The sequence below is a fragment of the Herpailurus yagouaroundi genome, unplaced genomic scaffold (genome assembly GCF_014898765.1).
Source record: "Herpailurus yagouaroundi ecotype Mexico unplaced genomic scaffold, PumYag 208, whole genome shotgun sequence".
NCBI classification, from domain to species: domain Eukaryota; kingdom Metazoa; phylum Chordata; class Mammalia; order Carnivora; family Felidae; genus Herpailurus; species Herpailurus yagouaroundi.
The window spans coordinates 5,305,636-5,327,390 of record NW_024412439.1 but is presented as its reverse complement, the minus strand read 5'-3'; the positions used below and the strand labels follow the sequence as shown (position 1 = coordinate 5,327,390).

Genomic DNA, 21,755 nt, shown 5'->3' with positions numbered 1-21,755 from the left:
GTGAGCAGGGAGCAGAGCATCAGCAAGAACTTCCGGAAGATGCTGCGGGACAGCGGCTCGGCCGGGGTGGGGTGGGCGCCGGCCGGGCCCGGAGGGGCCATCCTAGCCGGAGGCGACGTCGGGCCGCGCGCGGGCCATGCTAGGCCGGGACTCCGCCGGGGGCCGCGACCTCGTGCGGGGGGGCCCGCATCGCCCGTGCGTCCCTGCGGCCGTGCGCGCTGCCCCGCGGAGACGTAGCCGCGGGCGCCCGGCGCGGGATCCCTGCCTCCGGTCGAGGGGGCGGGTGGGGGACGTGGTGCGGTGCTTAAGAAACCATCGTCTCAGACTCCCCCGAGTCCTGAGCCTTGGGGACGCGCTCTGCGACAGTGACCGGAATGGGGAGTCCTGGCGGCGGCGAAGGCGCGCGTCTCAGCCCCGGGCCCGAGCGGCCTCCCGGCCTGGATCCCTGCTCAGCGATCGCGCATCCCTCGCTCGGTCGCGGGGAAGGGACTCCAGGCCCCGGGGCCGCGGAGCTCCGTGCGCTGCAGACGACAGCGTGCGACAGTGCCTCTTCCTTCGTGACCGTGGCCGCCGGGGCGCGCCCTCAGCGCCCCGCTGCGAGGTCCCGCCGAGTCCCGCTGCCCGAGCGGGAGCCCGAGGCCCGCGCCAAGCCGTGCGCCCCTTTCTGTGCGCTCCCGGCTGCTCCAAACTGCTCTCGGTCCCCACCTGGGTGCGGCGTGCCGGAGCCCGGCGGCGCAGGACCTGTCAGCGGCCGCGGCCACAGCGCTCGCAGACGCTCCCCCGCCGCCTCCGGGCGGTCGCCGCCGCCGCCACACGTGGGGCGCCGAGGGCTAGCAAACTTGGCGGTGACGTCAACGTCCCGGGCCGCACCAGCCGCCTGACGAGCGCAGCCGGGCGGACCGGGTGGGATGGAGAAAAGGTGGCGCGGACCCCGCAGCGTCGGCCCAATGACATCGGAGAGGGCGGGGGCGATCGGGGCGACGCCCCTTCCCCACTCCGCCCTCCCTCCCCTCCCCGCACCGCCGCAGCCTCGCCCCCTTTCCGGCGAGCTGGGGGCTCCGGGGGAGTCTGACTGACAGCTAGGACCGGCCGGATCCCCGGGGGCCTGACTTCCACCCGGCGAGCCACCTCTCAGACTCGGCTCAGCCCATCGCAGCACTGACCTCCTCCGAGTCCCCGCTCCCGCCTGTGTCCCTACATTCTCCCCTACCCCGCCCCGCCCCCTGCCACCTCCCCGGCCCTCTAGAAGTTTTGTTGGCTTCAGTTGCGCGTACCGCGCTGCTCGCCACGCCCCCGTTTGTCTCGGGCGACCCGAATTCCTCCCAGCAGCTCCTACTTGACTTGCACCTACAGAGTTGGTCCGCCGCGGGCCAAGGGCGAGCGAAGCCTTTTCTCCCGAGGGCGGTATTTCGTCTTTGCTTTTGGTTGTTTTTGGCTTGTGTTCGTCTAGGATGATCGAGAGTTCCCCAGGACCGAGAAAGGAACCACCTCTTGGGAAATGAGCCAGTAGAATCCAGGAGAGAAATGAAGAGGTTTATAAAAAAAAAAAAAAAAAAAATCAGCTCCGATTCCAAATCCATATGCCCAGCTTTTGACGAAGGAATTTTTTTTATGTTGTTTGTATTGCTGCGTGTGCGTGTGTGTGTGTGTGTGTGTGTGCGCGCGCGCGCGCGTGTGCGCACGCGTCTCGGTAAAGGAGTTCAGTTGCCTTCCATAAACAGCGGTTTCCTCTTTCTCTTGCCTCCCCTGACCCTATATCCTCTTCGCGCGTTCCGCTGAGAGTAGGTCAGGAAGGGATACAAATCACCTTGCTGTGTAATGGAGGGAGGTGGCCCGTGGAACCTGCATGAGGTAGGGTTTTTTTTTTTTTATTCCATTCTGATTTGTTGCTGATTTCCTAGCTTCCTGGTCTCAGCGGGACGCCCGGCAGTGTGGGCGGTAGCCTGGCAGCTGGGCACCAGCCCGTGTAAATTACAGAGGCAGCTCCCTGGGCCCGCCAACCTGGCCCCGCAGCAGGCACGGCGTCCTGTGCCTTCCAGGGAATTCTGCTGCCCACGGCTGGGACTTTCCCGCCTTCCTCTTGACCGCCTTCCCGCGCTGCGTGCTCTATTTGACCCTGGAAGTGCAAGTCAGTGAAGACCGCCTGGACCTTCCAAAGAAGAGCTGGTGATTCTAACTCTATGCTTGGGTGGAGTTTGGGGGGTACTTGTGGCTTGCTAGACACGTTTTTGTGTTGAGAAGTACCAATCCCAACCTATTCTACAAACGAGCCAAGAGCTTATTAGCTTCTGATGCCTTAAAGCAATGAACTTTTACAAGGACGAACACCAAGGTCTGAGGTCTCCTTGTGTCCTAAAATTGGATATCGACAAACCAGTTCAGTTTTAATACTATTTTGAGCTGTAATATATTTTGAACTTTTTCTCTAGACGTTTCAGTCCGATTTGCAGGGTGGGGGGAAGATTTAAAAAAAATCAAACACCATTTTAAAGTCAGTCTGAAAGCATATGCTGTCTCACAAATGCTGACAAACAGGCCTTGGTTTCCTCCTTGGGGAAATGATGGTCTCCAAATTCCCTTTGGCTCTAACAGGTTACAATGTCGTGCATTTCTGCTTTCACATTTCAAACATAGGTATTTTCTTTACGTGGATAGTGAAGACCTCCCCTACTTAGGAGACATAGTTTCAGGATCACTCACAATACCTAGGGCGGCTTATCGGGACTCTTTGAGAGAGAAAAAAAGGCCATGAAAACAAGTACAATGGACTTAGTTGCAATTTCTTCTTGTTTCTCCCTTTCCCTTGTCCTTCCATGGCAGAGCACATAGCCACTCCTTGAAAATGATCAGGTTGTGCCAGGGAAAGGGTCTGCTGTCATAGAATCTGGTCTCCTACTGGTGGGGGAGGGGGAGTGACATAGATGAGGTTGATGTTTGGCGACTTCGAGCTTCTTTCATTTTCCCTAGTGAGCACTCACTCCTCCTCTGGCGTCCTCCTCTGGTGTCTTTACCCTCAGACCTTTCCCAGCCCTGGATCTCAAAAACCCGTTCACTCTGCTGTAGAGGCACTTGCTTACCTTCTCTCACGTGGCACCCACAGTGGATTGACATTTTAGGGTGAGGAATCCCTTTAAGAATGACTTTCTCCTACCTGCCCCAAAAGCAACCCTTTAAGCTATTTTTAAGAATGCAGCACCCAGGGGCGCCTGGGTGGCCCAGTCAGTTAAGCGTCCCGTTCTTGATTTCGGCTCATGATCTCATAGTTCATGAGTTTGAGCCCGGCGCGGGACTCCGTGCTGACAGTGCCGGGCCTACTTGGGATTCTCTCTCTCTCTCCCTCTCTCTCTGCCCCTCCCCCGCATGTGCTCTCTCCCTCTCTCTTTCTCTCAAAATACATAAAAAGAAACTTTAAAAAATAGAAAACACAATAAAGCATAAAGAATAAAACAAATCATACCCAAAATTTCAAATTTTTTTTGGCCCAGAAATGACCATGATTAATATACTGGCCAGTTATTTATATATATTATACATTATATATATTTCTGTATAATGTTATATACATAAGTATATGTAAGTTATATATATAAGTAGTATATAGATATAACTTATAGTATATATATACTACTTATAGTAGTATATATATAGCTTATAGTTCTATATGCTTATATATACTAATCATAGTATATATATATAACATATATATATAACTTGTATATATATATGTGCTATATATATACATAAGTATATATAAGTTATATATAATGTTATATACATAAGTATACATAAATACATATAGACAGGTGGACGTAGGTATATATGAGACAGATAGATAAAAAGATAGATGAGATAGATGATAGATAAAGATATAGATATAGATATATATAGGTAATAGATAGATGGTAGGTAGATATAGATGACAGATAGATGATAGAGCTAGATAATTCTTTAAAAATACTAAGACTTTCTAGCAGTGTGGAGAATACAGAGAGCATCCTTTGGACATCTGTAATAATGAGCCCAATTGATGTGTACGAACCCACAAATGGTCCTGCTCAAAGAACCTGCATGCTTCACTGGACCTGTGTTACCTCCCTTACCCCAGAAAACATGCATATAGCGCTCCATTGCCCCATTCCTTTACCGTCCGTCCTACGCTCCCGGCCCTCCTTCCAGGTCTTTCCAACCCCACTGGCCACACCAACATGGAAGCCAGAGAGTTCAGGAGCCCATTGATACAACAGATGAAAGTCATCTCCTCCTGGGGCTGGAACAGGGGGTAAAATGGATCTGGCAGAGCAGAGTCTGTCCTGCAAATGGGGAAACATGAGCCTTAGGAGCTTATAATCTTTTTTTTTTTTTTTTAATTTTTTTTTTCAACGTTTATTTATTTTTGGGACAGAGAGAGACAGAGCATGAACGGGGGAGGGGCAGAGAGAGAGGGAGACACAGAATCGGAAACAGGCTCCAGGCTCCGAGCCATCAGCCCAGAGCCCGACACGGGGCTCGAACTCACGGATCGCGAGATCGTGACCTGGCTGAAGTCGGACACTTAACCGACTGCGCCACCCAGGCGCCCCCGGAGCTTATAATCTTAATGAGACGAGACACGCACACACTCTTTAGCATGCAAATTTGCATTGTGTTCTACTGAAGTAGCAGATATTTTGCTACACGTTCACCAGATTCATTTTCAGTTCTTGGCTTATGCGTTCGCCTTCCTGTCTCAGCATCCCTGGTGTCTCTACCTATAATACGCATCCCCTTCATCCTTCAGCTATCAGCTGGAACACATCTTAAGGATGCCTTCTGTGTCCCTCCCCCACCCCTATTTTGATCAAGTCTCCTGGCACAGATTCTCTGGAGTCCCCAGCTATCTTCCTTACAGACTCTATGAGGGTTTGTAACATTAAAGGTATGAGCTTCCGCTATGCCCCCCCCCCCTTAGACTATAAGCACTCCAAAGAGCCCAAGGCCATCGCTCAGTAGTGCCCGTGGACATCTAGCATATCACTTGGTGCAAGGAGATGTCCAGTAAAGACGTGTTGACGAGCTAAGGGACCCAGGGAAGAATGGACCTGGGCATTCCCGTCAGAGAGCACCTCACAAAAAGGCCGAGTCAAGAGAGGGCACTGTGTGTTGTAAACTGCTCGTGTTTCAGCCTGAATGAAGCATGGGCTTGGCCTTGGGGAAGTCACTGGAGGGGAGCTAGAAGGAACACAAGAAATGATGACAGAGATAAAAGCCAGGAGCCAGATCCCAAGGGCCTCGTGTGATTTTTCTTGAGAGTTTGTACTTTTATCGGACATCTGTGGAGATCAACAGGCAAATGCTTGGCTTTTTAAGGAAGATTTCTCCAAGAGAAGGATTTCTCAGCAGCGTCGAGACTGGAGGGCGGGATTCCAGCTCAGTGACCGATTCCTGTTAGCACAGAGCCATTGTGGCAATAAATAATCAGCTACAAATTAGGGGGAGGGTGGATTTTGAAGTGGGTCCTGAGGAATTGAATGGGGGCAGGGGCCTGATAGGTTGGATCACAGGGGAAATTCCCAGTGTGGCGGTCACAACGGGCAGCCAATAAATGTTGAATACGTAACTGTGACCAAATCTTTATTTATACTTGTTTTAGCCCCCAAGAAAGTGTTTCTCTTAATCAACGAACTTATTTTTAATGTTTATTTCTTTTTTGAGAGAGAGCATGAGAAGGGGAGGGGCAGAGAAAGAGAGGGAGACACAGAACACAGAACCGGAAGCAGGTTCCAGGCTCTAAGCTGTCAGCACAGAGCCCGGCGCGGGGCTCGAACTCACAAACTGTGAGATGGTGACCTGAGCCGAAGTCAGACACTCAACCGCTTAACCGACTGAGCCACCCAGGCGCCCCTAATCAATGAACTTCAGGAAGTTTTCTAGAAGCCGGAGTGTGATTTTAGTAGCCTCAGAACTTGCCTTAGGCTCTTGTGTTGCTTTAGTCTCTATTTAACCACGTACCCCTGTCTTTTCTTTAGGGGAGTCACTATTCCTGAGAACGAAGTTACCAGATAAGATGCCATTCTCCTTTTTTTCTTCATGTTCTCACCTAACGCTTCTGTTATCATCAGCTCTCTCCCTCTGAAGACCTGCATCAGACATTTTGCATCTAGGAATTTTCCTGAAGACCCAAAAAGATCAACTTCGGTCAGAAACAGCCTCGAAAAAGCCCTTGTTCATCAGAAGGCGGGAGGCAAGGACCAAAGGAATATCTACCGTGGGCCAGACTTTCGACGTACAGGCTGTCCCTTCCTTCATGAAGGCCAGGAGACACGTCCACATGGTAATCACTGCAGGGGCACAATTCCTTGTGACAGCTTCCTGCCCGATGGCAGCACAGTGTTTTGGGGATGAAACACCTTGATCATTGTCAACGGCACTCATACGGGCGCTGAACGCCTCCAGGATGAAGTTTGCTTATGACCTGTGTGGGGTCCTGGGAAGAGGTGCTTTCTGCCCCAAGTGTTGACAATTCAGACCAGAGATGGGTGGCTGTTGCAATGGATGTCTATAATGTCTGTCTGCCCTTTTTTCTAAAAACAGCTCCCGAGGCTTCCTCTAGGCAAAAACTCCTTACGCTCATGCCGTGAAATCTCAGTACAGCTAAACTCACCCTTGGCTTTCGATGTCAGAGTAATCTATCTGCCAGTCTGTAGCATCTGCTTTTCCAGACTTGGGGGAAATAAGCAAGACGCAGAATCCTTCAACGACAGGGCTTTGCCGGGCGGGGTGACTGCTGGACGATCCGTGCCCTTGCCCTAGGTTTCCAGGCGGTTACATTTCCTCACTGAGGGAGAACATGCCTGAGGTTGAAGTCAACACAGGAATACGAAGGTGAGCCAGGGAGAGAGAGCGATTCCAAGAAACTTGCTCTGAGACCCTGATTCATCTCCACCACGGAGTAAAATCTGCTCTTTCCAACGTTCTTTGAGATTTTAGGAAAGCATGCCTGTCTCTGTGTCATCAGATCTGGTTTCGTATTCCACCACACGGACTCTCTCGCCAGCCGACCAGACCGTCCCGCCAGTGATGTTATTAATGACCCCAGCCTATATGGGGCATGCTCACCATTGAGACCGACCAGGTGTTACCCCATGCACCTGACTGATCGTACCTGCCCTTTTGTGCGCATCCACCAGCCAGGCCTGAACCGTTCACCACCTACCTAGCCTGACTCCAGAAAGTGTAGCCCAAACACAGTAAACTAATTCCGACATTTTATTTTTAAGGTCTATTTATTTATTTTGAGAGAGACGGAGATGGCGTGACCAGGGTGGGAGCAGAGAAAGAGGGAGAGAGAGAATCCCAAGCAGGCTCCATGATGCCAGCACAGAGCCCAGTGCGGGACTCAAACTCACGAAACCGTGAGATCATGACCTGAGCCAAAACTGAGAGTCAGATGCTTAACCGACTGAGCCACTGGGGTGACCCTCATTTTGACATTTTAAGTTATCTCTGTATTGAGGCACCTGGGTGGTTCATCAGTTAAGCGTCCAACTTCGGCTCAGGTCATGATTCACAGTTCGTGGGTTTGAGCCCCGTGTCGGGCTCTGTGCTGACAGCTCGGAGCCTGGAGCCTGTTTCAGATTCTGTGTCTCCCTCTCTCCCTGGCCCTCCCCTGCTTATGCTCTCTCTCTCTCTCTTTCAAAAATAAACATTAAAAAAAATTTTAAACATAAAATAAATTGTATTTACCTGATGAGAGGTTTAACACATTGCTAATTTTCTTTTTTTTACCATCATATAAGAACGTTAGCCCTTGAAATCCAACTGACGACTCTTACACAACAGATATACCTGTTGCTTTGAATTCTACATGTGCAACATTCCCATACAGTTTGTAAAAGCTTTATCATTATGAATGGAAACCTTTTGCTTCTCAGAACTTCCTTCAATCACAACAACATGAAGAGAATAGAAGGTTGGTACATCCTTGCTTGGGGTATAGACCTACCTGGTCCCACAGACTTGGACTTATTTATAAATCCACACAGACAAAAACAAAGAGGCAACAAGGAGGTCCAGGATCTTCAGACCTCAAACGCAAATGCCCAATTTCTGGTCCTCAGCCCCAGGCATAATAAAGGTAGCATTTTAGAAGAAGACGCTGAGAACCGAATTCGGGACAAGTGAGAAAAGCTTGCAGCCGACAACCTGGTAAAGAGGCTACAGTTAGATGCCAGCCATAGAATCATAGAATCCCAAACTGCAATGTCAGTAGAGGGTACAAACAGGAAGAGACAATCTAAAATACCTCCCAGAGCAAGGAACTCGATAAGAGTCGATACAACAGAGGAAGGAATAGCAGAAGTCGGGACCCACTCCACATGGAAGGAGGGTCAAGTGCCATTCAGAACTGAAGGTAGCATCTTGGTGTCAAGTCAGTTCCCCCCAGACGTGGAGGCAGGCTTGCCACGAGGCCGCAGGGACTCTGCTGACCTTTATCCAAATCCTCCATGGTTCTCGCTAATCTCACGCCAGGGTAAAAATTGCTTCCTCGATCGCAAGTGACTTGATGGCGAACGGAAATTTGCTCGATCCGATGTTTTCAAGCCTTTTGGACCACGGGCTCTCTTTACCCGTGCCCTAGCTAGTAACGGTCACTGTTCTGAGGAACACGGGTCAAGAAACATAATCCTAAACTGTACAGGACTTGTTATTGTCAGGAACCCCAGAGGACACGTGTTTTGTGAACGTCCCGGGGCCTCAGCTGCATACAGCAAGGGCTTGGTTTACTCTGAGACCAGGTGGAGGACAAGTCACCAAGTATCTGGGGTTTTCTTTGTTCTGTTATTTCCCCAGAGGCCCACCGCCCCCAAGGGATAGGGTTTTAACTAAGGACTTGACAAATGGCAATTTTCATGAATTATTGATTTGGCCAAAAATCATTGGAAAGATTGATAATTGCATAAAGATTTCCTCATGCTTCCTGCCTCTGGTCTGGGTCAATTATTTCACATATGAAAGGAAGGGGTGCAGGTTTTGAAAGACACCCTATCAAAAACTGAATTAGCATGCAAAAGTGTGGAGACCTTTTTTTTTTTTTTTTCAGGAGACTAACCATCTCAGCTTTCAAAATCTCTTGGGTGCAATAATAATGATAATAAGAGAACATCAGAAGAAACAACTGTTCGTTGAAAAACGGGTCCTGTTTAGATAAGTAAAGGAGAGATAAAAGTCGATTCATCGAGGGTCATGTTCTGCTTTTTTTTTTAATTTTTTTTTAATGTTTATTTATTTTTGAGAGAGAGACAGACAGACAGAGTGTTGAGTGGGGGAGAGGCAGAGAGAAAGGGAGACGCAGAAGCAGGCTCCAGGCTCTGAGCTGTCAGCACAGAGCCTGACGCGGGGCTCGAACTCAAGAGCTGTGAGATCATGACCTGAGCCGAAGTCAGACGCTTACCCGACTGAGCCACCCAGGTGCCCCTGTTCTGCTTCTTTTCTGAACATAGAAGACAGTCCACAGGTTTGTTTGTTTTAATGTAATTTAGCTACTTTCTTTTATTTTAAATATATCCTACACTTTTCATAGTAGATAAAAATTACGTTAATCTTTTAAGTGAACTTTAAAGGATGTAGGATGTAAATAATAAATCTGAAACGTAAGGGGACTCTGGGGGAGTTTCCTTGGGTCCCCACCTCTATGAGAGATTAAATTTTTTTTCTTTATGTTGTAAGAGAGGGGGATAAATCAGAGGGAAAGGGAAAGAGTGATATGCTGATGCTTTCTGAGCAGAAGCCAATCTCCTGTCACTTCTACTCCAAGGCATATGTTCGTCAGGAGCTGGAGGAGAGACGTAGACTAAGCCTGAGGGAATCTCAGAGCAAAGGAGGCTTGTACCTCAGTCCCCAAGGAGGGTTCAGGGAAGGGGCAAGTCTCCAAGAGCAGAAAAGAAGGGCTGTGGTGCTCCTTAGCACAAAGGACCCACAACACCTCTTTAGGGGCCCCTCAAAGCTCTGGAGGCATGGAGAAGGGTCTGAAAATAACGGAGAGGGAGCAGGGGCAAGATAAGGGAGTGACATCCGGAGAAGCCTGGCAATCTGGAACAAGGCATAAAACACAACTGTTTAAAAAAAAAGAAAAACAGGGGCGCCTGGGTGGCCCAGTGGGTTCAGAATCTGACTCTTCTTTTGGTTTTAAATTTTTTTTTTAATGTTTATTTGTTCTTGAGAGATAGAGAGATACAGAGCATGAGTGGGGGAGGGGCAGAGAAAGAGAGGGAGACACACATTCTGAAGCAGGCCCCAGGCTCTGAGCTGTTAGCGCAGAGCCCAACGTGGGGCTCGATCTCATGAACCGTGAGATCATGACCTGAGCTGAAGTCCACGCTTAAGTGATGGAGCCTCCCAGGTGGCCATAAGTGACTGACTCTTGATCTCAGCTCAGGTCATGATCTCACGGTTTTGTGAGTTCGAGCCCCACGTTGGGCTCTGTGCTGATGGCTCAGAGCCCGCTTGGGATTCTCTCTCTGTCCCTCCCCTGCTCACGCTGTCTCTGTCTCTCTCAAAAATAAATCAATAAATTTAAAAACAAACACACACACACACAACTGTGACAGTCACGGACTAGTGATGGAAGATGGGTAGGGCAAAAGGGCAGCTCATCATTTGCCCCGTGGCTGGGTAACAATGGCCAAAGCCCAGATTCCCTATGATGTCTTGGCACTCTCTAAAACCAACCGGGAGATATTGGGTGGGAGCAGAGGGATTAGATAAGGGTACAGGGGGGAGAGGATCAGGGAGTGCCCCTGAGATGACCCAGAATGTTCTGAGATTACATCTCTACCACTTAGGAAGATGGGCATTTGAATGGAAACGCAGTTCAGTTTTCAAAGGCGCAAGCAAGAGAGTTCTTTTTTGCCCACCCGATCTCGCAGCCAGACATTTTTGTGTCTGTGGCACTCCCTGACGTAGGCATAGACGCTTATGCTTGGTTTTCTCATGAGAACCTAGAAGGCGTGCCTTCAAACACCCATGGATGGCACATCTTTCTGTAGATGGTTTTTATTTTTCTTTTTAGTTCCGCCTATTATGTTCTGCGTAATAATATAGTTTTTTCGGTCATATCATTAAGCACCTAAAAGTGCAAGATTCGTTAGTCCGTGCTGTATTATTTTTCCAAGGCCGCCATAACGATTTACCACCAAGGAGTGGTTTTAAATGACAGAAAATTACTTTCTCGTAGTTCTGGGGACGGAAAGTCTGAAACAAGGTGTCTGCAGAGCCATACTCCCTCCGTCAGCCCTAGGGAAGGATCGATCCTTCCTTGCCTCTTTCCAGCTTCTGGTGGTTGCACTAATTCTTGGAGTTTCTTGGCGCATAGATGCTTAGCTCCAGTTTCTGTCTCTATCATATCCCAAGGTCATCCCCCCTCAGTGTGTCCGTCTCTGTTTCTTCTTATCAGGAGGCCAGTGATCAGTCTGGGAGCCCACCTTAATCCAGCATGACTTCGTTTTAACGTAAATGTTAATTGCAGCCGTGAAGACCGTATTTTTAAACGAGATCACGTTCACAGGTATTAAGGACTAGGAATCAAACATACACCTTTTGGGAGGACACAATTCAAAGCACAACAAATGTGTCAATGCGGTTAGTTTAATAATAACAGCTAACACTGATGAGCTCCCACCCAGCGTTAAGTGCGTTTCAACGAGGCTCTCACTCGATCCTCACGTGGACCCCTGAGAGTAGGTTTTATTACCCCTATTTGACAGATGGAGAAGTTGAGGCCCAAAGACTAGGCAGCGTGCCCTGAGTTGTGCAGCTCAGAAGCACGTTGCTGTATCTCGTTCATACCCGTAGGTGTCCCAGAAATGTCCTCAGGTGGTAGAACTCCCAGGAGATTTCTGCTCTGGAAGCTTCTGCTCCTTCTTATTCTCATTTCCTGGTGGAAGTTGATTCTCTTACATCCCCGATTGCCTCCATAATTCTTGCAGGCTTTCCAGGAAAGAAAGGGGAGAGATAGAGAAAAAGAGAGAGAAGGAGAAAGAAAGAGAGGCAGTAGAGAGAGGAAGAGAAAGAGAGAGAGAAACAGACCGATTTTGCAAATGTCACTTCTCTGCGGGTAGAGGACCATCTTATCCATCTGATCGTCTCTTCTCTTTAGCATTCTGCCCTTTAACTGTTGAAATAATATTAGCTGAGGCTGCAAAGAAACTGCTTATTTTTACTAACGAAACACTGGACGCCCAAGGTCACCTCTATGCTTTTTACAGCTTGACCTCTGACACAGGTGCAGTCTTGTAAAGGACTTAGAAAAACTCACATCGCTACGTACGAATGTGACTTTTCAAGACCCATTACACAGGACAAAATAATGTTTTTCAACACGGTTATCTAGTGAGTTTAAGAACGGCTCCTTCTTTGCTTGGATATGATTAGGTCTCTTTGTTCTCCTTTATAAACAGGGAGCAAGAGTACGACTAGGGAGAGTGACCAAGAAAGAGATCCTCCCAGTGAGCTTCTTACCTGATCAATTTCTCTGTTTGTAATGAAGGAACCATCTAACTTTTTTTCTTTCCAAATGATGAACTAGTTTTCCTAATACCTATTCTTTTCTCGCTGATGTGAATCCACACATTTATCTTGTATTTAAATTGATACATACTTGAATCTCTCTTGGGACGTCTTATTTTGGTCCATCGATCGGTCATTGTCATCAGAACCTCACGTTGTCGTCATAGTATTTATTACATGCTTTCACTCAAAGGCTCCAAATGCTATCATTTCAAAACGTCTTGGTTATTCTCACATGGTTATTCTCCCCCAGATTTTAGGCTTATTAGGTCAGTCACCCTCAAAACATGCTGTTTACATTTTTATTGGACTTTCACTACTCTTATGGATTGTTGCGGGGGAGGGAATTCACATATTTATAATATAATACATTATCACCCCTTCAAAGAACATGGAATGCCTTATTATATTGTATGACGTGGGAAAATTTTTCATTGCCTTCGTACAATTCCTGTTTTTTTTTTTTTTTTTTTTTTTTGCTGTGGTTGTTCCTAAACCATTTAGATAAATGATTGCTCTGTGAATGAATCTTTCCCCCGTGATATCTTCATGATTTTTCCCCCTGAATCTAAGCAGGCTATGAGCTTTTCCATATATTTTTAGGAACTGGCACCTTTTTTGGCCACGCCTATTACTTTTAATGTTCCAGTAGACAATTACCTAATTTCTCATTGATAAAATTTTTTTTTAAATTTTTTTAATGTTTGTTTTTGAGAGGGAGAGAGAGAGGGAGAGGGCACGTGCACAAGCAGGGGAGGGGCTGAGAGAGAGGGGGACAGAAGGCTGACAGCAGAGAGCCCGATGTGGGGCTCAAACTCACAAACTGTGAGATCATGAACCCTTAACTGACTGAGCCACCCAGGCACCCCTAAATGGTTTGGATTTTGTGTAGGACCTTTTACAGATGCTTAGATACTTGAGGTTTGGGGGGGTTGTTTTGTTTATTTGTTTTTGTTTTTTTTTGTGATCTAGTAACATTTTACAGTGCATCACTTTAATGCTTTATGCATTATTTTATGGTAATCACGTTAACGCACTTTAATGCACTCACATTCACTTCTTTGGTAATGTGGTATTGTTATTATGTTATTTTGTTATTGTATGTTTTCTGCTAAGGTTTTATTTGCTTACATCTACAGTCATTTAAAAGGCCACCTTTTGCTGTGTTCAATTTTTGTCAGGTGTTTTAGTATGATTAAGCTGGCTTTCTAAAATGACATGAAAACTTTCTGTACTTTTGAGGGCTCTCCAAGAGTAAACATAACCGATGGGTTAACTATTTCTTGAGAGTAATATCAAAATTATCCACACAGCAATTCAGATCTGGGGCCCTAATAGAGACAATGAAAAATTTTTTCGCTGTTGCTATATTAAGAACTTCTAGCCTTTTTTGGAATCAGTAATGATTCCTTAAAGTCATTCGCAAGAAATGAGGTCCAGATGGCAAAGAGGACACCCATCCGTGTTTTCACCCACTCAAAGTGAATCAGTTACCTTAGGGGGGGGGGGGTGGAAAATAATGTAACAAGGAGACCAGAAATGTTGCAGAATGCAGGCAAGCAGAATAGAAAAACAGATTAGTTCTATGGAGCCGAGTGCTGTCCAAAATACTGTAGGAGACACTGATTCAGAGATGAGAGTGGTCCCATGTGGTCCCAATGTCACGGTGGACACGTGGGCTCAAAAAGCGAAGGGCAACTCCTCAGGATGATGAAATGGGAAATGACGCTCAACCCTCTCCCTCCTCCCCTTCCACCCACAGCCACTTGCTGTGTGGCCCAGCGGTGGGAAACCCTCAGAGGCTCCGGTTCACAAAGGGGTCAGCCCACCTCACCTGGCAACAGCACCTAACCCCCCATCAGTGGCCACACTACAGAGAAAAGCGGAGGTGGAAAAACAAGAGATTCTTAAAGCTTTGCCAGATACGAAACTGCCCTTTTTGTAGGTTACACCACAGCAAGTATCAGTAATGACATTTGGTTTAACCTGATTTGAACCAAGACAGATCGATACCTAGTTGCACTCAAAGGAGAAACAGGGGCGCCTGGATGGCTCAGTCAGTTAAGCGTCCCACTCTTGATTTCTGCTCAGGTCACGATCTTACGGTTTGGTCTTTGTGAGCCCCGCGCTGGGTTCTGTGCTGACAGTGTAGAGCCTCCTTGGGATTCTCTTTCTCCCTCTCTCTCTGCTCCTCCCCCACTCCTGCTCGCTCGCGCATGTGCTCTCTCTCTCTCTCTCTCTCTCTCAAAAGAAATAAATAAACTTAAAGAAAAGAAGAAACAATATTGGAGGAAAAATGGTTAACACAGGAGACAACTCTAAAAACCCTTTTCGAAAAGCAAAATGAAGGTTACCGGTAAGGATCAAGAGAATACTGCATTCGTAGAAAAAAAGCAACTCAATTTCTGCCTTAAAATGGAAACGTCTTCACAGAGAGTCTCTTTCCCAATACCTAAAGAGATGAGTAACAATGAAGAAACAACATACCTCTTCCGCATTTCAAAATTCATCAATTAAATTTTAAAAAAAGAAAGAAAGAGGAATCCTGATTCAATCAGAGCAGGGCAGGGGGATAAGGCTTGATTCTGCCCTATAGCTGCCTTTCAACCCCCAGAGACCGTTCTAGTGAACGGACACAATCCTGAGAACTTTTACTAATATTCCCAAATCAGGAGGGAATAAAACTGCGGGGGCAGATTTATCTTTTTGACTCTCCTGATCAATGAGGAAATGCATGGAATGAATTACGGGGTGGCCTCATCCAATTAGCAGAGTAAAAACATCGGTGATAGAAAATGTTGTCGAGATGAGCAGAACAGAGAAAATCTAAAACAGCTATACGGAAAGTTTATTGGTGTTGACTTTTATGAAGGCAAGTTGCCACCATCTATCAAAATAGAAATGATAAATCCTTCCAGGAATTTATGCTAAATAAATGCTTGCACTTGTATCCAAAGCTGCATACACAGAGATGCTCAGTTTCCATGTTGTTTGTAATAACAAAATTGTTAACATCCTAAATGTCCATCAACAGAGAAGTGGCTAAGTAATTTAAAAGGCAAGCCTTCCTGAGGGGCACTCTGAGGCTGTAAAATTGGATGAGATAGACCCATATGTCAACACCAGATTTATCATCAACTCATTTGCTTAAGCGAAAAAGTACGTTTCGGAGCAGTATGGATAATATTAACTCACATGTGGATTTTTCCATATAACACAGAAGGCACAAATACATACATATGTAAAGGCACCAATGGGGGGAAAAGAATGAATCCCCAAGTCTTGAGTGGTTATTTTTAAAAACAACGCAAGCAAAGAAATGTGAAGAAGAGGCATTCTTTTTCTTGCTATCTTTAATTGCTTTTTGTGATAATCTATTCATGCTTCATTTGTATACTATTTGTGCAATAAACATGATAAGTATGCTAAAAGTGATTCTGTTTGTCAAGTCATTCAGATTGTGTATGTATTCAAAGATATTTTTGGGGGCGCCTGGGTGGCTCAGTCGATTAAGCGGCCGACTTCGGCTCAGGTCATGATCTCGCGGTCCGTGAGTTCGAGCCCCGCGTCAGGCTCTGTGCTGACAGCTCGGAGCCTGGAGCCTGTTTCAGATTCTGTGTCTCCCTCTCTCTGACCCTCCCCCGTTCATGCTCTGTCTCTCTCTGTCTCAAAAAATAAATAAACGTTAAAAAAAAAATTAAAAAAAAAAAGATATTTTTTAAAAACAGGACATCTCTTTATAATTCTAATTCTTAAGTAAGGCCCTTGTGCTGCACATACCTGATTCATTGATTTTTGCTCCTAACTTTATTATTTCCTTTCTTCTTTCCTCAGATGCGTGTTTGTCGTGGCATTCTAGAATCCTGAGCAGGCAACGATCATATTTTATTCATTTTCCTTCCTTCTTGCTCAGTGGTACAAGTTTTGGGGGTTATGACTTCTTATCTCAGTAGATCTTTGCCCACATCCCAAAGCATTTCTGTGTGCTATGTGCATCTAATGGGTTCCTGGCTATATGCTGGGCATTGTGTTAGGTGTCCTACCTAAGTCCTACCACGTGTCACATATGTGGTAGGAACTCTTGCTTTGTTTTAGGTGTGGAGGACCCAAAACGTGTCTCTGGGGAACTGGTACTCCCTTATCCTTAGCCCATGTGGTTTAGGAAGCATGGGTGCACCCTGACTTTGAGGGGGGGGGCACATGAGCTGGTATGAGTCATTCCGTGGCCAGAGTCATTGATTGAGGACTAAGCAAATGACCCAGACCCAATTAGAGCTTTTCTTGGGACTTTTGCTAAAACGCTCAGAAAATAATAAATGTTCTTTCCTGTGGGATCTTCAGCTACATGACGAAATGAAAACAGAGATATCTTTGCCCCATTGTGGATAGAGTTTGCCTCAGTTTGAACACAATCACGAGGTGCCTGTGGTGGTTTACGGAGAATAAGAGGCAAATTCTTAGTGATCGCGTCTGAGCACCTATAGCCAAATATACCTGAAGCCAAAAGAACTAGAATTTCTTTTTTTTTTTATTTAAAAAAAAAATTTTTTTTTTCAACGTTTATTTATTTTTGGGACAGAGAGAGACAGAGCATGAACGGGGGAGGGGCAGAGAGAGAGGGAGACACAGAATCGGAAACAGGCTCCAGGCTCTGAGCCATCAGCCCAGAGCCTGACGCGGGGCTCGAACTCACGGACCGCGAGATCGTGACCTGGCTGAAGTCGGACGCTTAACCGACTGCGCCACCCAGGCGCCCCTAGAATTTCTTGATTTAATAAGCTGATACGTTCTCTTTTTGGATTTCAGCTAGGTGAGGTGATTTTCTTTGCCTTTTTTTTTTTTAATGTTTATTTATTTTTGAGAGAGGGAGAGGCAGGGGCAGAGGGAGAGGGAGACAGATAATCCCAAGCGGGCTCCACACTGCCAGCGCAGAGCCCAACCCGGGGCTCAAACTCACGAACCGTGAGATTGTGACCTGAGCTGAGATCAAGAGTCGGACACTTAGCCAACTGAACCACCCAGGTGCCCCGAGGTCATTTTCTATCTCTTAAAATCAAAACAGTCCTTAGAGAGTTAAACCTGACAGATCCCATAACTATTAGTTGGTGGATCTGAAATATGACCACAGGTAATCTAATACCAGAGCCCACACTTAGAACCATAAATTCTGTTGCCTTTATTTGTTCATTTATTTATTTATCTAACCACTTATTCATTGAACACTTACGACATCGAAGAGGTATGGGTTAGATCATTTAGCGTCTCTTAAGACAGGGAAAAAGAGTATGGAGGTCATTCTAGTTGTGGTAGGAAAACCATTGAGGGAGTTTCAGTAAAAGTAATACAGTACTATTTTCATATCTAAAAGATTACTCTAGTGATGCATGGTGAGCAAGATCTAAGGGGACAAGAGAAAGCACAAGAATACCAAAGAGGAGACGATCACAGTTTTCCAGTACAGAAATCATCTTCTGTGGAGTTGGGTGTTACTGGTGAAGGTACTAATAAGATATTGAAATGCACTTTAGAGGCAGAGTCAATGGGATCCGCTGATGGATTAGATGTGGAGCATAAGGGAAAGAGAAGAATCAAGACTGGCTTCTAGGTCTTTGGGCCAAGCAACTCAGAGAATGATTATTACACTTACATAAATGGGGAAACACAGATTAGATAATGGCTTAGAAGCAGGAATCAAGAGTAGAGTTTTGGTCTCGCGAAGTTTGAGATGCTCATTGGACATCCACATGGAGATGTCAAACAGATACAAATCTGGAGCTCAATGGAGAAGTTGGAACCAAACATATAAATATGGAAGCCACCAGCTCGTTGAATGTACTTAAAACCACGGAAGTATGTTCAATCATGGCCCAAGGGAAGAATGTAAATTAAAAAATGAAGAAACCCAAGCTCTGAGACATTAGACGTTCCATATAGTGCGTCCCAATAAAGACTGGAAAAAGGGGGGAGGTGGTCAGAAAAGAAATGTGAGAAGAAACAGCCAGTAGGGTTGGAGGAAAATGATAATGTGGATGAAGAACTTGTTTTAAGAAGGATCATTGGGGTGGGTGGCGGGCGGAGCTGGGTGGTTCAGTCAGTTAAGCCGCTGAATCTTGATTTCGTGTCAGGTCATGATCTCATGGTTTGTGAATTCAAGCCTCACATCAGGCTCTGAGCTACAGTGTGGAGCATGCTTGGGAATCTCTCTCTCTCTCCCTACCCCTCCATTGTACTCTCTCTCTCTAAAAGTAAATAAATAAACTTTAAAACATTTAGAAAATAAAAGGAGGATCAATTGGGTAAACTGGTTCAAATTGGGCTGTTAATCAAACTTAATATGAGATTATAGAAATTTGGGGCATAAGACCAAAACAGGGTCAATGAAACAAACTGTCACTGAATTGACACTATCCAATGCCGAATAGTATTTTCTCCCCCAGGGAATAACTTTAAAACTGAAATGTCGGGGCGCCTGGGTGGCGCAGTTGGTTAAGCGTCCAACTTCAGCCAGGTCACGATCTCGCGGTCCGTGAGTTTGAGCCCCGCGTCAGGCTCTGGGCTGATGGCTCAGAGCCTGGAGCCTGTTTCCGATTCTGTGTCTTCCTCTCTCTCTGCCCCTCCCCTGTTCATGCTCTGTCTCTCTCTGTCCCAAAAATAAATAAACGTTGAAAAAAAAATTAAAAAAATAAAAATAAAAAAAAAATAAAACTGAAATGTCTTCCATTTCTTTGTACATTTTCTTCTACTTATGGTCCTCTGCCTTGTAGTGAGTCTGCTGAAGTCAGAAGGCAGGAGACTTTTAAGGAAGAGTTCCACTTAAATTTCTTGGTATGGATAACAGTTGATCCAAGAAACTCTTGAAGCAAAGCTACGTCTTTCTATTTGATCCAAAATCTACCTATGACCATGATTAAGTCCCCCTACATGAATCCCTTTGTCATGAACACTCAGTTATGAAAAACAGATCATTATTATTAAAGTACAGAGGATAAGAACAGATGTTTAAGACACATTTTGTGTTAAAAAGTCCCACTTCCAGAAGAATGCATACGTTATGAATTGTTGAGTTTTAGCCAAAAGGGCACGTCAGCATTGTGCTAGAGTGTGAGATACTCGGGATGATAAGCCTTGTGGAAATGTCAAAAAATTCTTTTAATACAAAAAAACATCTAAAATATATGAAAATCTGAGGGAGTCCTTTAGTCCTGTGTCTCCATATCAACCACAACAGTTGCTATTATTATTATTTGTTTTTATTTTGTTGATTTAGCGAACATTTATCATGTGCCTTCCATGCGTGTGGTCCCAAAGGTGGAGTAGTATTGAATAAGGAGGGCAATTCTGACCCTCACCCAAGAGGCGGTATGACGAAAGATAGAAACAAAGACAAGAAATCAGTAAGTTCCAACACTGAATGAGGGCTATGAATACAAATAATATAGATGTGTGATTTGCAGAGGTTGGAGGGGAAAGGTCAATGGAAGAAGAGTCAAGAAAGGCCATCTCCTTCTACTGAGCATTTATTACATCACACATTCAGTCAACCAGGTTACGTAAATTATTTCCTACTTTGTGTCACCATCACCCCTCCAGGTATCACACCCAGTTTTCAGATGAGAATACCGAGGGTTAGCTATCTAGCATAACCTGTCCAAAGTCACCGACCTAGAAAATGGCGGATCTGGATACATACCTCAGGTTGTAGAACTCTCAACCTCAAGGCTACGAGATTACTGCCTTGTGTGTTGTTAATATCTATTCACAATTACACTTAACTGTAACACATACTGGTACTACCTTACTGAACATGCAGTGGGTATTAGTTGTATGTGAGATTCTCTACCTGTAGCAACGCTCAACCTTACAGCCCTCCTACAGGATCTTAGAAACGCTAGACCAGGCTCAGAAAGTGGAACCGAGGTAGGTTGGAATGCATTCCAGATCTTTCTGCCTGTTCTCTTTCCCCTCTACTGCACTTGCAGTGGTCTGAGGGCCAAAGGTGTGCCCCAGAAGTCTCATTAGCAAATGGCCTTTATCTGTTTGGCTACTGCACGCGACTTCACAGGGCAGCAAACGTGTGCCACCAGCCCACAGCTCCTGCTGCATAACTAGCCTTGCCAGGTGTACGTCTCGCGTACTTGGATCAAGTAGTAGTTATAACTGAAGTGCAATGTCATTCCTCAAACAATTGTAAGCTGCTGAAGTAGAACTCCGTTCAATTTACATCACCAAACTGACCCAATGAAGGATTGCCAACAGAAGGAAAATAGGTACAAAGTATAGCTTCTTGTGCACTTGAATCATGGTTGAGCTGTATCTAATACTCGATCACCAACTGTAGACACTCTTAATTCAGTAAAGTTATCATTTTTTAAAAGTGCTTGGGACAGGAGCATCTGGGTGGCTCTGTTGGTTAAGCTTCCGACTCTCAATTTTCGCTCAGGTCATGATCTCATGGTTCATGAGATCAAGTCCTGCGTCAAGCTCTAGGCTGACAGCTTGGAGCCTGCTTGGGACTCTCCCTCTTCCTCTCTTCCTTCCCCTCTCCCCCCAGTCTTCTCTTTCTCCCAAAATGAATAAACAAACATTTTTTTTTTGTTATTCCTTGGAACTTGTGTACAGGTGAATTTCTCATCATATGCCCATGGTAGAAATAAACTTGGAGCTATCAGATTGAATCCAACATCCCCATTTTACAGATGAGAAACTGAGGGATTATAGGAAAGAGTAACTAACATTTCTATAGGGCTGTTCTAGAGTCTTCACACATAGCAACTATTTTGATTTTCATTAACAACGCTGTGAAATAATGATCGTTCCCATGTTGAGTTGGGATAACTGAGGTATTTGATGAAATAATGATCGTCCGTGTTGAGATGGGATAACCGAGGTATTTGAGGTGGTTAAGTGATGTGGAAGTGGTCAGGATTTGAACCCCAGGGTCTGGCTCTGGGGTCCATGCCCCTAAACACTGCATGACATTGCACTGCCCTCTACACGCCTGCAAAGTGGAAGTAACCATTCACGTTGGAGGGAATGCAACTCACTGAGCTCTTCACCCCTTCTTTCCTCTTTTTTCTCCTTCCTGCCATTGACCCTACACTGACTTGTGTATGCCCCTCTTCTAAACGAGGAAGGGAAACAATGGGAGAAATTGCAATACAGCCAAACTGGAAAATCTCTTTACTTTCTTTCCCCCCCGAAGTATTTTTGGA

At 45.9% G+C, this 21,755-nt stretch overlaps 1 protein-coding gene and 1 long non-coding RNA gene across 2 annotated transcripts in view; one reads left to right on the top strand and one right to left on the bottom strand.

Moving 5' to 3' along the window:
• The window catches only part of HS3ST3A1 (heparan sulfate-glucosamine 3-sulfotransferase 3A1), a 104,580-nt gene extending 104,428 nt beyond the window's left edge, over positions 1-152 (bottom strand). The window contains exon 1 of the mRNA XM_040452931.1: positions 7-152. Within this exon, the coding sequence (XP_040308865.1) occupies positions 7-101 (95 nt within the window). The 5' untranslated portion in view covers positions 102-152. The remainder of the gene's footprint in view (positions 1-6) is intronic.
• Positions 153-1,591: 1,439 nt separating this feature from the next.
• Positions 1,592-7,248, top strand: LOC121015880 (uncharacterized). The gene is made up of 2 exons (XR_005784024.1): positions 1,592-1,851; positions 6,006-7,248. It is a non-coding gene; the product is annotated as an uncharacterized LOC121015880 (long non-coding RNA).
• Positions 7,249-21,755: the final 14,507 nt, after the last annotated feature.